The sequence below is a fragment of the Carassius auratus genome, unplaced genomic scaffold (assembly GCF_003368295.1).
Source record: "Carassius auratus strain Wakin unplaced genomic scaffold, ASM336829v1 scaf_tig00021713, whole genome shotgun sequence".
NCBI lineage: Eukaryota > Metazoa > Chordata > Actinopteri > Cypriniformes > Cyprinidae > Carassius > Carassius auratus.
In genome coordinates, this window is record NW_020525130.1 from 11,789 (window position 1) to 28,790 (window position 17,002).

The 17,002-nt window shown below is 41.0% G+C and overlaps 1 protein-coding gene across 1 annotated transcript; it reads right to left on the reverse strand.

Moving 5' to 3' along the window:
- Positions 1-8,238: 8,238 nt before the first annotated feature.
- LOC113077148 (uncharacterized) lies at positions 8,239-9,429 on the reverse strand. Its single transcript, XM_026249602.1, has 3 exons — positions 9,114-9,429; positions 8,699-9,019; positions 8,239-8,255 (listed from the first exon to the last, which is right to left on the reverse strand). The coding sequence occupies exons 1-3, from the start codon at positions 9,376-9,378 to the stop codon at positions 8,239-8,241; spliced, it is 603 nt and encodes a 200-aa protein (XP_026105387.1). The 5' UTR covers positions 9,379-9,429.
- Between the last annotated feature and the right edge of the window lie 7,573 nt (positions 9,430-17,002).

Consider the following 17,002-nt stretch of genomic DNA (forward strand, 5'->3'; position numbering starts at 1 on the left):
TGGCCCCCCAACTGAGCCTGGTTTCTCCCAATGTTTTTTTCTCCATTCTGTCACCGATGGAGTTTTGGTTCCTTGCCGCTGTCGCCTCTGGCTTGCTTAGTTGGGGTCACTTCATCTACAGCGATATCGTTGACTTGATTGCAAATAAATGCACACTGTTTAACTGAACAGAGATGACATCACTAAATTCAATGATGAACTGCCTTTAACTATCATTTTGCATTATAGACACATTGTTTTCCTCATGAATGTTGTTCAGTTGCTTTGACGCAATGTATTTTGTTTAAAGTGCTATATAAATAAAGGTGACTTGACTTGACTTGACTTGTCGGTACATTATAACAGTATACATTATAATACACCAGCCGTTATTATTTAAATATAAAAAAAATTCAACTTATACATGACTTATATATTTCTTTTCCTCTCACAAACTAAATAAATTTTTTAGCGTGTTTAAAAAAACAAGCAGCAAAAGAAAATAGGTGATTAATCCATTAAAATGCAACTTATACATGATTTTTTTCCTCTCACAAACTTAATTTATTTGTTAGTGTGTTAAAAAAAAAAAAATAGGTGATTAATCCGTTAAAATGTGTTACTGTGTGTTAACAGTAATTATAAATATTATATACTTGGGAACAGAATCTGGGCCTAATCTATGCTTTTTTTTTATTGCATCTGAAAATGACTTTGTGCAGCACATCCATTTCACGTACTCTGGTGCAGATCTGCCTCCAGTTGTGGACGATTAAAAGATGTTTGATTTAAAGGTTGCTGCCCCATTTTATATAGGTATTGTTAATAAAAAGATTTTTTTAAAAAATTAAATAACTTAAGTTGTCAATTAATGCAGCTCTTTTTTTTACCTGGTGTGCATTTTGTTGATTATAATGAGAGAACTTGAGTTTAATAATGAGGACGTTTATTAATCCATCCATTCTTTAGAGTTTCAAAGATTTAGCTAAATTGTGCAGGTTTAATTCATTCGTTTCTTGTTTTAGGCTAATTAGATCTTAATAATGGGAGCAAAATTATACAGTGCCTCACATTTTACTAAACATGCAACAATTTCTTAATCAGTGTACAGACAAATGTCTTTTTCCCAAGAAGTTATCTGTCAAAATAAAGGTCAGGTAACGAATAACAAAAATGCATGTTGTTTTATTAAAGGAAATTTTAAATATATATTAAAATATAGGCCTAATACATGAAAATATTGACATTTTGCATATTAATCCATGTAGCCTAGCTCATTAAAATAGGTTCCCTTTCAGTCGGTCACGTTCGACATTACGAATGGGGATCTCGCCCGAGAGCCCAATCACCTTCGAGTGGTACAAAACGAGCCAATGGTACACAAAGTACCTTGGTCTGCGGAATTTGCATCGCGAGCTCCGCCCCGCAGAGCGGGTATATAAGGAGCAACGCGAGCAACTCGCATTCAAGCTTTCGCTTCGGAGCCGAGCACATCGCTTGCTGCAATCACAGGAGTGTTTACAAGCAAGAGCTGGTGTTGGTGTGACGGCGCGATTCAGCGGTTCGTCTGGGTTTCCTGCGACACCTCCCGCATTCCCCTGAGTGCTTCAACACCCCTAAAAGAGCAATTTCTCTCACAAAAGAGATACGGTCCGATTTGCGTCTTTTTAAAGATGTCATTTCGCCCGTGTGTTTCTGGGTGCGGTCGATATATCGCTCCTCGTGACGGTCACGATCGCTGTGTCACGTGTTTGGGCTTCCAGCACGCTGAGACTGCGTTTGTGGATGGCTCATGTTCTCATTGCGGGGACATGACCATCTCGGCGTTGAGATCAAGACTCGAATACCTTAAAAGGTATAGAGTGCCCTCTGCCACACCCCGTTCTAGCTCTTCTTGTAAGAGGGCTACTTCGGCTGGTGGCCAGGGTGATCTGAGGGTTACTGTGTGGGCTTCCCCGACGAGCGAACCTCCTCGGGCCACACCCCGCTCACATACGCCCCAGCCGGTTGAGTTCCCGGATGAGTTTGCGGGACCCTCTCAGGCTCCTGACATCTCGTTCGGGGCTCACGAATAGGACCGTATGTCGATCGCCGCATCACAAGGCGTGCTTGAGTCCTCGGGAGATGAGGGTTCGGCTGTGTTGCCTCCCTCGGGAGTGCCAGCGTTGTCCGAGTCCGATCCCAAGCTGACGGTCGTGCTTTGCCGGGCAGCGGAGAGCATCGGGCTTGAGTGGAATCCTCCACCCTGTCCCGAGCACTCGAGGCTGGATGATTGGTTCCTGGGGGCTGCTCATGCGGATCGCCAGCACCCCCCTCTGGTTCCTTTCTTCCCGGAAGTGCACCAGGAAGTAACTAGTTCATGGAAGGCACCTTTAACTGCCCCAAACCGTTCTGGTTCTTCTATCTTCGGTTTGCTTTCGAGGGGCAGGCATTTCAGTACAAGGTTCTCCCATTCGGGTTGGCCCTGTCTCCCCGCGTCTTTACGAAGGTTGTGGAGGGAGCCCTGGCTCCTCTCAGGGAACAAGGTGTCCGTATCCTCAATTACCTCGATGACTGGCTGATCCTAGCTCACTCTCGAGAGCGGTTGTGCGAGCACAGGGACTGCTGAATTGCCTGAGACAATTCGAGGGCAAGAGAGCGGTTCCACTGAAACTGTTTCAGAGGCTCCTGGGGCATATGGCGTCCGCGGCGGCAGTCATACCGCTCGGGCTACTCCATATGAGACCGCTTCAGCACTGGCTCCAGACCGAGTCCCGAGATGGGCATGGCAACAGGGCACGCTCCGAGTGACCATCACTCCGGTCTGCCGCCGATACTTCACCCCGTGGTTGGACCGGCGTGCCTCTAGAACCGGTGTCCAGACATGTTGTTATGTCAACAGATGCCTCTGCCACGGGCTGGGGTGCCATGTGCAACGGGCATGCTGCGTCAGGCTCCTGGACAGGACCCCGACTTCAGTGGCATGTCAATTGCCTCGAGTTGCTAGCAGTACGTCTTGCTCTGCACCGCTTCAGGGCCCTGCTGAAGGACAAGCACGTTCTGGTCCGTACGGACAACACTGCGACCATAGCGTACATCAACCGTCAGGGTGGTCTACGCTCCCGCCGCATGTCGCAACTCGCTCGCCATCTCCTCCTGTGGAGTCACAAGCATCTGTGGTCGCTTCGTGCCATTCACAATCCGGGCAGGCTCAATCGTGCAGCCGACGAGCTCTCATGACAGCAGTCTCGCCCTGGGGAATGGAGACTCCACCCCCAGTCGGCTCAGCTGATTTGGGAACACTTCGGAGACGCTCAGGTAGACCTGTTTGCCTCTCCAGAAAATTCCCACTGCCAGTTGTTTTACTCCCTGACCGAGGGCACCCTCAGCACGGACGCCCTGGCACACAGCTGGCCGCTGGGCCTGCGCAAATATGCGTTTCCCCCAGGGTCAGTGCTTTCCTTTCTTCAGGAGGGGTTGGAACGAAGGCTGTCTCCTTCCACCCTCAAGGTCTATGTGGCTGCCATTTCGGCTCACCATGACCCTGTTGAAGGTAAGTCTCTTGGGAGGCACGATCTAATCATCAGGTTCCTGAGAGGAGCGAGGAGGCTCAATCCGCCTCGCCCTCACCAAATCCCCTCTTGGGACCTCGCAGTGGTTCTATCAGCACTGCAGAGAGCTCCCTTCGAACCCTTGCTCTCAGTAGAGCTAAAGTTTTTATCTTTGAAACTGCGCTCCTGATGGCTTTGGCTTCGGCGAAGAGGGTCGGGGACCTGCAGGCATTTTCAGTTGACGAAGCGTGCCTGGAATTCGGGCCGGCTAACTCTCACGTTATTTTGAGACCCCGGCCTGGGTACGTGCCCAAAGTTCCCACCACTCCTTTTAGGGATCAGGTGGTGAACTTGCAAGCGCTGCCCCTGGAGGAGGCAGACCCAGCCCTGGCGCTGCTCTGTCCAGTACGTGCGCTCCGCATCTACATGGACAGAACTCAGTGCCTTAGGACCTCAGACCAGCTCTTTGTCTGTTACGGAGGCCAGCAGAAGGGAAAGGCTGTCTCCAAGCAGAGGTTATCCCACTGGATAGTGGATGCTTTTGTCCTGGCTTATCAGGCTCGAGACCTGCCATGCCCCCTAGGGGTGAGAGCTCACTCAACTAGGAGCGTAGCTTCCTCCTGGGCGCTGGCGCATGGCGCCTCGCTAGCAGACATCTGTAGAGCTGCGGGCTGGGCGACACCTAACACTTTTGCAAGATTTTATAATCTCCGTGTAGAGCCCGTGTCCTCCCGGGTACTCGCCGCTTCGGGCCAGTAAGGACCTGCTCGGTGTCAATCCGCTTGCTGCGCCATTCCACTCCACGGACTGGATGCATGCGCTATTACACTCAGGTGAGTTCCTCAGTCAGAACACTGGGTTCCTCCAGCACTGTTAATGTCTAACACTTGCGTACATGCCCCTTGGTCAGCCATGTGTGGGACTAGGTGCCTCCATGTGTCGTGATTCCCCTTTCTAGGTAATCCCACGTGTGTATGTCCACAGTAAGTCTCTCCGCAGCATGTGTCTTTCCCTTGGCAAGCCCCTTGCCAGCTCTGTCATTGAAACTTCCACCCTGCGGGCTGGGTACCTCAGAGTTCTTATGTATCACCACCTTGGTTGATACCTGCCTTCTGTAAGTCCTCCCACGGGCAGGCAGCCTGCTAGCATATGTCCATACGTAACCAAGACGTTAGTACTTTTATTGCTCCGATGCAAAGTAAACCACAATTTATTTTGTTAATAATTTTGTACATAAGTACCAAGCTTTCATCAGTGAATATTGAATATTAAATATAGTAAATATATTAAATATTATAACTATAGTGTTTTTCTTTCATTTTCCCTGACTGAAGCCTTGTGTAACAATCCAAATGTAACACATCAGTGAGGCAAAACTGACGTATATTTGCGAAAATGTGCTTTGATGCGCTTGTTTGATAACTTGTGATTAAAGCGCCACTCAGCGGTCAAAAGCTGCAAATGCACTTTACACATGGCGCGGCGGCGGTACGTGCAGCACTAGAACTGACATTTTGGATGACCACCTACTATATTAATTTTTTTTCTTGTGCTGCACACAAAAGAAGATTTTTTTTTGTTGTTGCTGGTCCACACTGAATTTGATAGGGGAAAAATACTCTGAAAGTCATTGTGAACCAGCAACTGTTTGGTTTTCCAACTTCTTTAAAATAGTGTTTATGTTTAGCAGAAGAAGAAAACTCATTCAGGTTTAAAACTCTTTTTGTGTGTACATGAAGGTATAAAAAACAAAACACTAACCTATTTAAATTTTTGGGTGAATTATTTCTTTAATGTTAATAAAACACCAAACACAGAAAAAAATCACTCAGTACTCTTCACTGAAAAACTTTAAAACATTTGCTTTAATAGGATCATTGTATATTGTGTTTTATTATAATTTGTTCATTACATTTTTTGAATGCTTCTGCTAAATACGATTATACCTGAAAATAAAAAATCTGTTTATTTCTATCGTTGTTCTATTTTTTTTTTTAATAACAAAGATAAAATGATGACAAAGATTTTAATCTTCTCCCACATATTTTGTTACCTTAATGCAACAAGCTTTGTCTTTATTATAGGAATATTAGTTTGGCTGTGATGCTCAAACAGCTTGCAAAATAGAAAAACTAACATGACAAACAATCATGATAAAAAATAAAATAAAAAATGGAAATATTTTGCCATATCGCCCCCTGAACAAACCAATACAGGGTGTATACAGGGTGTACCCTACTTAAATTAAAATTTTGCCATTATTTGGAGCAGTGGTTCTTGAAAGATCTGGGATCCAAAATGTATTGAGGTTAATTAATTTACACATATCAACACTCTTTTGAGTCAAAAGGTTGAGATTCACTAATTTATAAAGAGATTCTGTGATTTCCAGGATGTGCATATGATGAGAAGAACAGGGAGTGAGAGTGATTTTTCACAACATCTGAGAAAAGAGTTTTTGTGAGTGAGGTATGGAAAGGTAAAGACTTTAAGAAATTAGAAATGTGAGCAGTCTGGACACCAGTATTTTAAGAAACACAAACTGCCCTCTGCAGGCTTCAGTGAGCACTACACTATAAAATAATAGACTTCATACACGCACATTTACTCTACTCATATTCTGAGTACTTCACCAATTACATCAAAATAGCAAACCAGCCATAACTGCTTTTTATTAAAAAGACTTATTTATATTAAAAATTCTATACTCCACCATTATCTTCTCTCTCAGTCACAAACACATAATTGAGTTCATTCTCTAGTGCCGTGACTTTGGACTGCAGCGCTTTCTGTTCTTTCTGTTCCTCCATCTCCTCCATTTCTCTGATGGCCTTCCTCCTCAATCCCTCCAGCTGCTCTGCTTCTGCCTCTCCTTCATCCACCTGCCTCTTCAGAGCGTTCACACGTAGAGTCAGCTGAAGAACCACACAGCATTAAACACTGAAACACTCCACGGGTCTCTCACATACACCGATCATCACACACACACTGCTCTATATGTGCACATGTAACGTTGTGTATTCTTCACCTGGAGTTTTAATGTGAAATGTTGCAGATCAACAGTAATGATTTGCAGAGGATCAGTGCTGCCTCACTCCCCTTTACATTTATTAATCTTGTAAATGTGTTTCGGTCTTGCAAACTTGCTAATTAGATCCATAATTTGTCAGGATGATCAGAAGCATCAATGGGTTAAAATTAGTTGAAAATTATGAACAAAGCAGCAGTATTTTGCATTGTATGTTTTCCAGAAAAAGGTGTGTTAATTCTCATAAAAAAATACAATAGCGGGAATAACTTTAGTCATATGCTGGAACACAAATATAAGTCTTTTCAGAATAGTTTATTGCAATACAAACATTATATCAAAGAATATGTGCAGAAAAAAAAGAATAAAATCCAAGAGTCGTTTCACAGAAGAGTTGTCATTATGTGTCTCTTACAGTGTGTCCTGTATAAAAATGCATCACAAGCCTGATACTGTCACAATACACTCGGAGAGCAAGAAACAATGGGTTCTTCAATATGTTTTTTAATAATTCAATAGTCCAATCCAAGGAAACCGTAGGAGACAGAGGAATACATTTAAAGACATTCAGAACCGACCAACACTGATTGAAAGGACTAGGACTTTTAAACACCGGGTAAATGAGCAAGAAAGATACACACCTGGAATCAAATTAACACAATCAACGGAAACAGAAACTGGATCACAGAGAGCAAAAACACACATAACCCTGACAGTTATGTTTTGTCTTTTGACAGCAATCGACTGTTCTGTAAATCGTCATTAAATTAAAAAGTGAACTTTTGTGATAGAAGCAGCATGAAATTTCATATTAAAGAATTTTCCCCAGATTGAGAGTCATTCCTTATTTAAAGAAAACAACAAAAACAAAAGCACATTAAATATCTGTCCTCTGCTTCACATGCAGGAGCTTCTGTTTGTTCACAACAACTGTTGGAAGATAAAGTAAAATAATAATAATAATTTATTATATCATGCATATTTGCATATGTGTGCTGCATAAACAGTATATGTGTGTGTCCATGTTATCAAGTTATATTATACGAATTTATGATTTATATCTAATTTAATTTCAGGGCAGATATAGAATTAATGACTTAACTTACAGTCATGATTAAGTTTTTATGATCATCTAAAAAACAGAATGGACCATCAAACCCTGCAAGTAAAAGACTTTTATTAAATACACTTATTATAAAAGGGCTTACTATGAATATCACTTACCTGCTGAAATGTTTGCATAATATACGGTAGTCTGGCAGTTCAAATCAACTAAAAGATATAAAAAATAAGTACTTTACTATCTGATCAGCTATCATAATGTGACTTCCATTCTAACATGAAGGTCTCATCACCAGGATGTAATGATATGAGCTGTGTGTATTTCATGTCTTATATCAACACACTCAGAAAACTTAAAACATTAACAGTTGTGGACTTACTTTGACTGTTGGTTTTGTGACTTTGTTTTTGGAAATAAAGAATGACACAGATGGTCAGTGATATGAGGACACACAGAGACACTACTGTGGTCATCACTAATACTGTCAGATAAGTTTCACTCTCATTGTTCTTGGCTTCAGTTTGCCCAGCCGTATTGTCAGCAGCTGTGGTTGGAGCATCTGTGATCAAAAAAAAAAAAAAAAAAAAGAGAGATACTTAAATTAACATTAGTCAGACTGATTAGGGTTTTTCTTTTAATCAAATAAATTCAGTACCTGTGGATAACAATGTAGTGAAAAGTGTTGAATAAAATGTTTTATCATCTGTAATCAAAATACAAACAACTTTTAAATTACGAAATGTTTCTATAATTTCATACATATTTAGACAGTAATACAAATGTTAACCCATATCTTCCAGCTGGTATAAAAACATTAACAAGCTTGTGTGAACTTTTGGACATTTACATCTACTATTAACAAAAAGACAGTTTAACCACAGGATATAATCACCACCACATGATTTTAATCTAACCCCTACCTACATATTTAACTTAGATTTTTATCATGTTTATTACCACTACAATCCAAAAATACTTTGAGTAACCCATCACAACCATTAACATTTATTAGCATATCTTAACTTAATCTTTCAGTCTACTCAATGTCTGTCAAAGAGTTGAAACTTTAGGGTTAAAAATATTGAACTGAAAACACACCTTTCATCACCAGCTTCGTCTCATAGCAGGTTTTTTCATTCACTCTGCACCGATACCACAGTTCATCAGTTTGTACTGCATTTAGTATAAGCAAAGATCCGTTGTTAAGTGGTTTCGCTCTCATGTACAGGGGGTCCGGGGGTTTCTCTGTGCTGCTAGAGGGCTTGTTTTGAGCGTGATACTTGTATATATCTGTTAATTGGTAACCATTAACAACTTTCCAAGTGACTGGTGCAGTTCTGTTTTGTAGAGGATGTTCAGAGCATGGCAGCAACACTGAAGAGCCTGGGGTTGGATGGACAGAGTTCAAAATTTTACACTCTGAAACAAGAGAAACACAGAAGTAAGCATTTTATACATGTATATAGTTCTCCAATGATGATTATTAACTTGTTTAAAACATTTGAATTCTCACTTATAATACTCAGGTTAAATCGAGTTGTATGAAGGCAGTCCTGATCCTTGTAGACCTGACAGTCATAAAGACCACCATCGGATGATCTGAAGTCTTTCAGATCAAGTGTAACATTTCCAGCATCATTCCTCACAGACCATCTCTGGTGCTCTGATGCTGGAGAGATGTCTGGATACATCAGGATGACTTTATCTTGGTTGATACTGCGTAGTTTGACTGTCAGAGAATCCAGCGGGTGGGTTGTTGTTTGGCAAGAAATAGACATGCTGTCACCAAGTAAATGGCTTTTGTGTAACTGATGAACCTGCTTGCAGGGTCTCTCTGTTTCACCTAAAAGGGAATAAAAAAGAGAAATGAGACATACTGTACTGACAGGATTGGGAGTGTGGGACATGGAAAAACAGGAAACCACCACAGGATTTACAAAATAAATGAATAAAAATAAAATAATAATAAGAAATGAATATTTTTTCAAATTATCTTCTTGGTTGCCAGTGTAAAACAATATTATATTCATAAACTGACTTTAATATAAATATGTTGTCTGGGTTCATCTTTGCTCACACAAACACATAAACACAAATAATCAAGACAAAGACTGTCCTTTGTTACACACTTTCTTTAAAATTTAAGTTGTATACACTAGCTAACAGAACACATTTGTTAGCACAATTGTTTACACAATTGAGGTCAACTGAAATTTCCAAAAAAGTTACAATTATGTAACTTATGAATGACATTGATCATATACATATTTCATCTGTGCCACATTTAAACAGCTACAGTACATATGCATATCTATTATTTGTTTGTTGGTTAAATTAATTTGATTTCATATAAAAGACACTTGCCTTTACATAATAATGCTGCTGTTAGAAGATACAAGAGTTGTAAAGAAGAAAGCTGAAAACTCTTCATCATATACAGATGCTCACTGCTGGACAGCTCAACACTATATGAGCACAAGCCACATAACTTCACTTTCATAGAGCTGTTTTCAGTTACTCCACATTTAATGCGGAAGTAGGAAATATGGTCTAATTCTGTGATCATATGAGTATATCAGTGAGCTGTCATATTTGCATATTTGAAATCATATAATAGCAGGTGTATTAAAAAGCTATCTGTTAGATGGAAAAGGATGGAAAAGCATTTTGAAGACTAAAAACACCCCATCAAATACATAGTTCTGAGTGTAAAACAACTCAATATGAGCACAGGCCACAAATCTTTTACCTTCACACAGTTGTTTTTGAAGAGACAAAGTAGGTAATGTGTTCTTTACAAAATGAGAATGAGATAGTATTATTTTCTAAACCTGGATTTCTCCTCTCTAAGAACTGTAAAACAGGAACACAAGTATGCATGTTTTGGATTATGAACCAGTGGTGTAACCACTGGTGTGCCAGGGTGTGCCTGTGCCACCCACACTGGCAGCTGGCACACCTAAAAATAGATGCAGAATTATTTGTTATAGTCTCAATAAAAAATGTTTACTAAACTTGGGCTATTGTTGTTTACTTAGAATATATATATATATATATATATATATATATATATATATATATATATATATATATATATATATATATATATATATATATATATATATATATATATATATATATATATATATATATAAATTTTTTTTTTTTAAATCAACCCTTCACGCGTAAATGACAAGTATTTTAACTGACCCCTTGTTTCCATGGCGACGCGTCATGATTGTCACGTGACACATGATATATATAGATCAGTGATCGGTATTCGTTTTCTTTTTCTTTTCTTTTTTTATTAAAATATATACACAAGCTTGCTTACCATGTCAACTATCTGATATTCCGATTCTTCGTTTAAAAACCTTGATACATTATCTTGATCTATAACGAGATGAGCGCTGCAGTTCAGAGTCCTGTCAGCCGGATTTAACGTAGGCTACAGCACTTGAATTCCCAGTTTCTCCCGAAAAACATGAAAGTAAGTGGATGTTGAACTGGACGAAGAATAGAGTAAACTTTATTGTTCTGTTATGTGTGTATGATATATGAATAAAACGTCGGCAAATTACATTTGATTAGATCGTTTTTGCTGCTTCCATAGACATCAGTGTGTATTTTACAAACTACCAATGTATTGTTTTACTAGTGATTATGTATATTTAATGTGGTTGAAAACACTGCATATTAATTGTGATATATGACAAGCGCTGAGCGCGTCCATATCTGGCTCAGCCCAGCCAACACGCGAAAGCTGTTTGAATCTGGCAGTTCTGTGACGCTACTGAACATTCTAAATCATACTCTCAGGGGCACAGACATAAGAATCCAATATATGGTGCAATAATGCTAAAAATGTTAAAATGTAATTTACATTTTTAATTATTTTTGTTAAAATATATCTGCCGACATTTGGACTGCCAACCAATCAGCAAACAGCAGCTGACTGTGACCCCAGCAGTCTTTGATATAAACAGATAGTTTTTGATTGCACATTTCTAGCTAGCAATTTGTCGCAGAGCTCCTCTCTCAATTATTATTTTTTTTTTTTTGCAAAAAACCTTGGCTTGATGGACAGCCGGACACAAGGCCTAACGTTACACCCGATGGGGATGTTTCTCCCTCCCCGGCCCAACATCAATAGACAGTGTTACCAAATTGGAAATGTCCAAGTATCGTACCAGAAGTTCAAAATTATCGTATTTAGAAGAAAATTATTACATTTAAGAATTAACTACATTTTGACACGACCTGCAAATTACCAGTAGGAGTATGGTTGGATGGAAGCAGTGCGAAAAACACTATCCCATAATTTTTCACAGTAGTCTGACAATAAATGTGGCACACCCAGATTTTCATATGCACACCCAGAGTCTCTTTTCTGGTTACGCTACTGTTAAGAACGGCATTTCGTTTTCTGGTCTGCCCTCGGTCCGCGATGTCTTCTGAGATAATATCACCGCCACATCTGCCTTAATATTCTCTGTGTTTCCATGTTCCCTTCCAAAAATGAACATATCATTTTACTACGAAAAAAAAAAAAAAATTGGTTATTGTAACAATGGTAACTAAATTAACCATGGCTTTGATACTTCAAATCGCTTCAAATAATAATTTATGAAGTATTCAGATAATATTTTTGTGGTAATAAAAACAGACATAAGCAAACAACAACCTTTTAAAATGCCATAAAATGCATTATATAAAAACAACGAGTCAATAATTATTGGTTAATTAATAATAATTGTAAAACACTGTTAAAATTCATAATGTAGCCTTATACAAAATAAACAATTTCGGGCTACAAATGCCTGCAAAGGGCGCTAAAAGGCCTGATTCTTCAACAAAAACATGAGGACATTACAACCCTTACAAAGACTAATACTTCCCTTTCGAGGGAACTTCGAACTGCGTCCTCTAGGGGGTGCTTTGGGGAACACCTCGTCGTGACCCGTGTCTAAAGCATACAACGAAAAAAACAGGCGGCAAGGAAGTCGACCGGAAGTTGAAGTCAGCCGCATGCCGCCATCTTGTAGCAGAACTTCACTTGCGTTAGCATTCCCATTGACTCCCATTCATTTTGGGTCACTTTGACAGTGAATAACTTTACATCTGAGGCGTTTAAAGATTCCGTTTGTCCATTATTTATTTCTAAAGATACACGACAATGTATAAAGGGCTCCATTACCTTCTATGTTACATTATGGCCCCGTAGAAACAGTTTTTGTAAAAATAGGCTAACGATTGTGTCATAACCATTCGACTCTCTGTCACATTACCATACAGACAGGAGGAGAGGCTCGCAGGCAATTAACTTAATATGGCGTACTGGCATTACATTTTAAAATACTATACAAAATAATTAATCAGAATACTTACTCCTGCTCACTCACGCCAAAGAACTCCCTGCTCAAGCTTGCCGTCTCTGCAAGATTTAACTATGGCAGTTTGCAAGCACAGCTACTAGAAGATTTACATCTGTCAGACAGGTTGCTGACGTCATCAAGCTTAGTTTGAGTCTGCGCGTCAGAAACGGAAGTGCAAAAAAATGCTAAAAATGGGCTTCACTTGTCTCAGTTAAGTTCCAATGGGGTTGCTGTGTCCATTTCTTTTACTGTCTATGGAAAAAACACCAACTTGTTGGCCGGCAACAGCCTCCGACGTCACCACCGGCACGACTATAAATAAGCACCGGGAGAGCATGTCATTATCTTCTTCATCTTCACTGACTGTTTTGTTTGAGCACGCACGCAATGTCTTTAGGGAGGAAATCTGCATGCATTGTGAGCGTTTTTTCAATGGAAAAAGCTCCGTTCACGTTCATCTCTCTTCTGAAAGAAAAGGAAAAAAAGGCAGCCATCTGCTTCCCGCGGTTCAGGACCTGTCCACGCTGAGGCGGGGAAGATAATGAGCTTGTGAGAATACAGGTGGATCTGTCTGAATGGATTTAAAGAGGGATTTTCCCTTTCGCGCTCATTAAAAAAAAAAAAAAAAAAAGGGCGGTGGATGAAAGAGAGCCTCGGGAGGATGATCTTATATCTTTAACACTTTCTGATACTGAGGTTAGTGCTCTGTTGGGTTTTTACCCAGGAAAAGCAGGAGATATTTGAGGATGGTGAAGAAGCTGAGGCTGAGCCTTCTCAATTCTCCTGCCCTGTGTACGTAAAGCTGTTGGAGGTTATTGAGTGAAAAATTACCTTTTGACCATAGCCCTCCAGCTCAGGTGAGCCTTTCATTTGTGCATGATCTCCATACAGAGATTAAAAAGAAATGAAAGATGCCGTTTTCTTCTCGCATCCATTGGTTTCGGCTATGAGGGAATGCCCCCTGTAGCTAACATTTTTATAAATAATTTATAAATAATTTTTATCTGTGAAATTTTTTTCTTTCAGCAGGGGAACATCCTCTCTTAATCTCCCTCCTTGCCATCTAAGCCCCTTCAGAAAATCATCTCGCTTAAATGGCAAGGCATATGCAGTAGCAGGTCAGGCTGTGGCTTTATTACAGCACAATGCTGGTGCTTCAAGCATATCAGACTAATCTGCTAAGAGACCTGGATAGAGGCAGGGGCCTTTTTCTGATCAGGTAACTGAGCTGCGCTCTCTCTCCGTGCTACCAAGCAGGCCGCCTCCGCTGTACTAAAATGGCGGCCAGTTATTTAATGTTCATACAGTTCTAATATATGTGTAATGTTTGATTGCTGTTGTTATTTAGTCAGGCGTCAGTCACACACCTATTGTTAGGACCCCGATGTCTAAAGGACCCGGATGCTGACGCAGCTTCACAGCAGATATGATCGCTATCATTATAACTAGCGTGTGACGATTCTAACGGTGATGATAATGCCAGTTCTCCCGCAATATTGAGTTATCGCATGTGTGCGTGCATCAAAGAGTAAGTTTGTTTCTTCATTATACTGTGTTTATATTTGATTGTTACATTAGTCTTTCAAGACGTGTTTACCTCGTCTGTCAAGCACATGTGCCTGTCAGCTAATCTCTAGCCAATCTTATCAGACGATCGCTGTTAGACGCACTTTCAGTGTTAATGTCATAGCAAATACGGATATTATTCATTTGCATATTGATGTTTATCAGTGTGTATATTTACACTTTATTGTTGTTGTTTCCTTTTCTAGAACCACACTTAATTAAATATTGTTCCAGTTTGCAATGAGTGGTCTTTGAGTGGTGTGTGCATCTAGCTCCTTCTAAACGGACATCATCTAATTTAATTGTTCTGATCGGACAAGTTTCAGTGGTTTCCATCGTTTATTAATTAGCACCTAAGAGCAGAACAATATTTTACATGGTCCTTCGAGCCGGATTAGGCAACTTCTGAATTAATATAATGTCCATACATAGTGAGGAGATTAGTGATGCTACTGTTCGCTCTCGACGCCGAACACAGATGCCAAAGTACCTTGATGACTATGAGGTAGATTATGTGCCAGAGCAGCCATCAGCACACATACCCTCAGACCACTCCAACGTGGGAGAACAGCCAATAGGGGCGACAGGAGGTCCATTACCGCCTCACAACCCCCTGGTTGCTGGCATTGATCACTTTCCTGCCTATGAGGGGAATTCACATTTCTCACCTGAAGCACTGGAGATGCGCCTTAAGGAACTGGAGAAAGAGAACCGTCAACTCAGACGTGACCTCAGTGAACACTCAGCAGCTCACACTATAAGATCATTGTCTCCATCTCAACCATTTCATTCATCCAGAAATTTGACGTGCAATATGGAGAATCGAATATCTACCTCACCATCACACCACAGAGTAACGTCAACAAGAGATCAAAGTGATCCACGTTATGAAGGAGAAAGGTCAGTGAAACACAGTGAGGATAAGTTGCACTCAGAACGTCAATGAGCTTCAGAGGATGAAAGCGGGTTCCAAGCAATCTAGAACAATCTCGCCATCGCCGGAGCGCGCAGTAACACCCCAGAGGGCAGATCATGTGGATGAAAGCTACCATCCCTCGAGACATCAATCCTCACACTATTACAGCCCTACCTCCAGGCAGCAGAGACCATTTGTGCCTTATCATTCTTCATTGCCAATCAGTCAAGAGAACACTTATCGTGGTCCAACCCCTACCATTCCTAACTTCACCAAAGAGGATCCACGTGAGTTCGCCAGGTTAAAGGTAGCTCTTGACAATCTCCTGCCTGCTGATGCCAAAGAGCACTTCAAGTTCCAAATATTGATGGACCACTTGAAGTTTGAGGAAGCATTGCTCATTGCTGACTCCTACAGTAACAGCAGGTACCCTTATACTCATACCATGCAGGCACTAACCGAACTCTATGGGCAACCCCATCAACTCGCACTTCAACGCATTGCTGTTATGATGGATGGGCCCAGCATAAGAAGTGGTGACACCAGAGCATTCAGGCTTTTTGCACTAAAGGTGCGAGCCCTCGTTGGAATGTTGGATCAGTTAGGAGATCCTGGACGTACAGAACTGGCTTGTGGGTCGCACGTCTCCCGCCACCTAGCTAAACTACCTCACGATCTCAGAGCAAACTTTAAGAGGTATGTCAATCAACTCAAGACACCTATCCCTACCTTGCTTGAATTTGCAGAATGGCTGGAGTATGAGGTGAGGGTACAAGAGGACGGTACCCAGTTCGGTATTGACCCTGGTAGAGAGAGACCGAGCTTCCGCAAAGACCAGCAAAGAGTGCCTAAAGTAGCACACAAATCTACTGCCATCTTCCATGGAAGTGAGCAAAGTCCAGTTTCCAAGGTTGAAGAGGTTCGTCGGAATACAGTTTCAGAGGTGAGATCACTAGAGAAACCAAAGAAATACTGCCCCTTCTGTAATACAATTCAGCACTATCTCAATCAGTGTTCAAACTTCAAGCTGCTGATCAAAGAGCAGATTGTTACCTGGATCAGATCCAATCAGAGATGTTGGAAATGTGGGCGCGAACACCAAGCAGGTCAGTGTACTCTTAAAGCGAAGTGCAAGAAGTGTCAAAGGAGACATCTAGAAATTCTGCATGAGGCCAACAATGAAATGAGTGCTAATGCCACCAAAGAAACGGGAGAGATCACCCAGTCTACCAGCAACACGATAGAAACTCTGTATGTTGATAGACCTACTAGCAGCAGTAAAGTATTACTGAAATTGTGCAGAGTCCTCATACGCAACGGAGACTTTTCACTAGATACATACGCACTACTAGATGATGGTTCAGAGTGCACAATACTTCTCCATGAAGCAGCTCAGCTACTCAACCTCAATGGTAAACCCGAAGACCTGTCTCTTCGCACAGTGCGCCAAGACATCCGCATTATTCATGGCTTCACAGTATCATTCTCAGTGAGTCCAGCTACACAACCAGATCGCAACTTCACAATAAGAAGAGCTTTCACCGC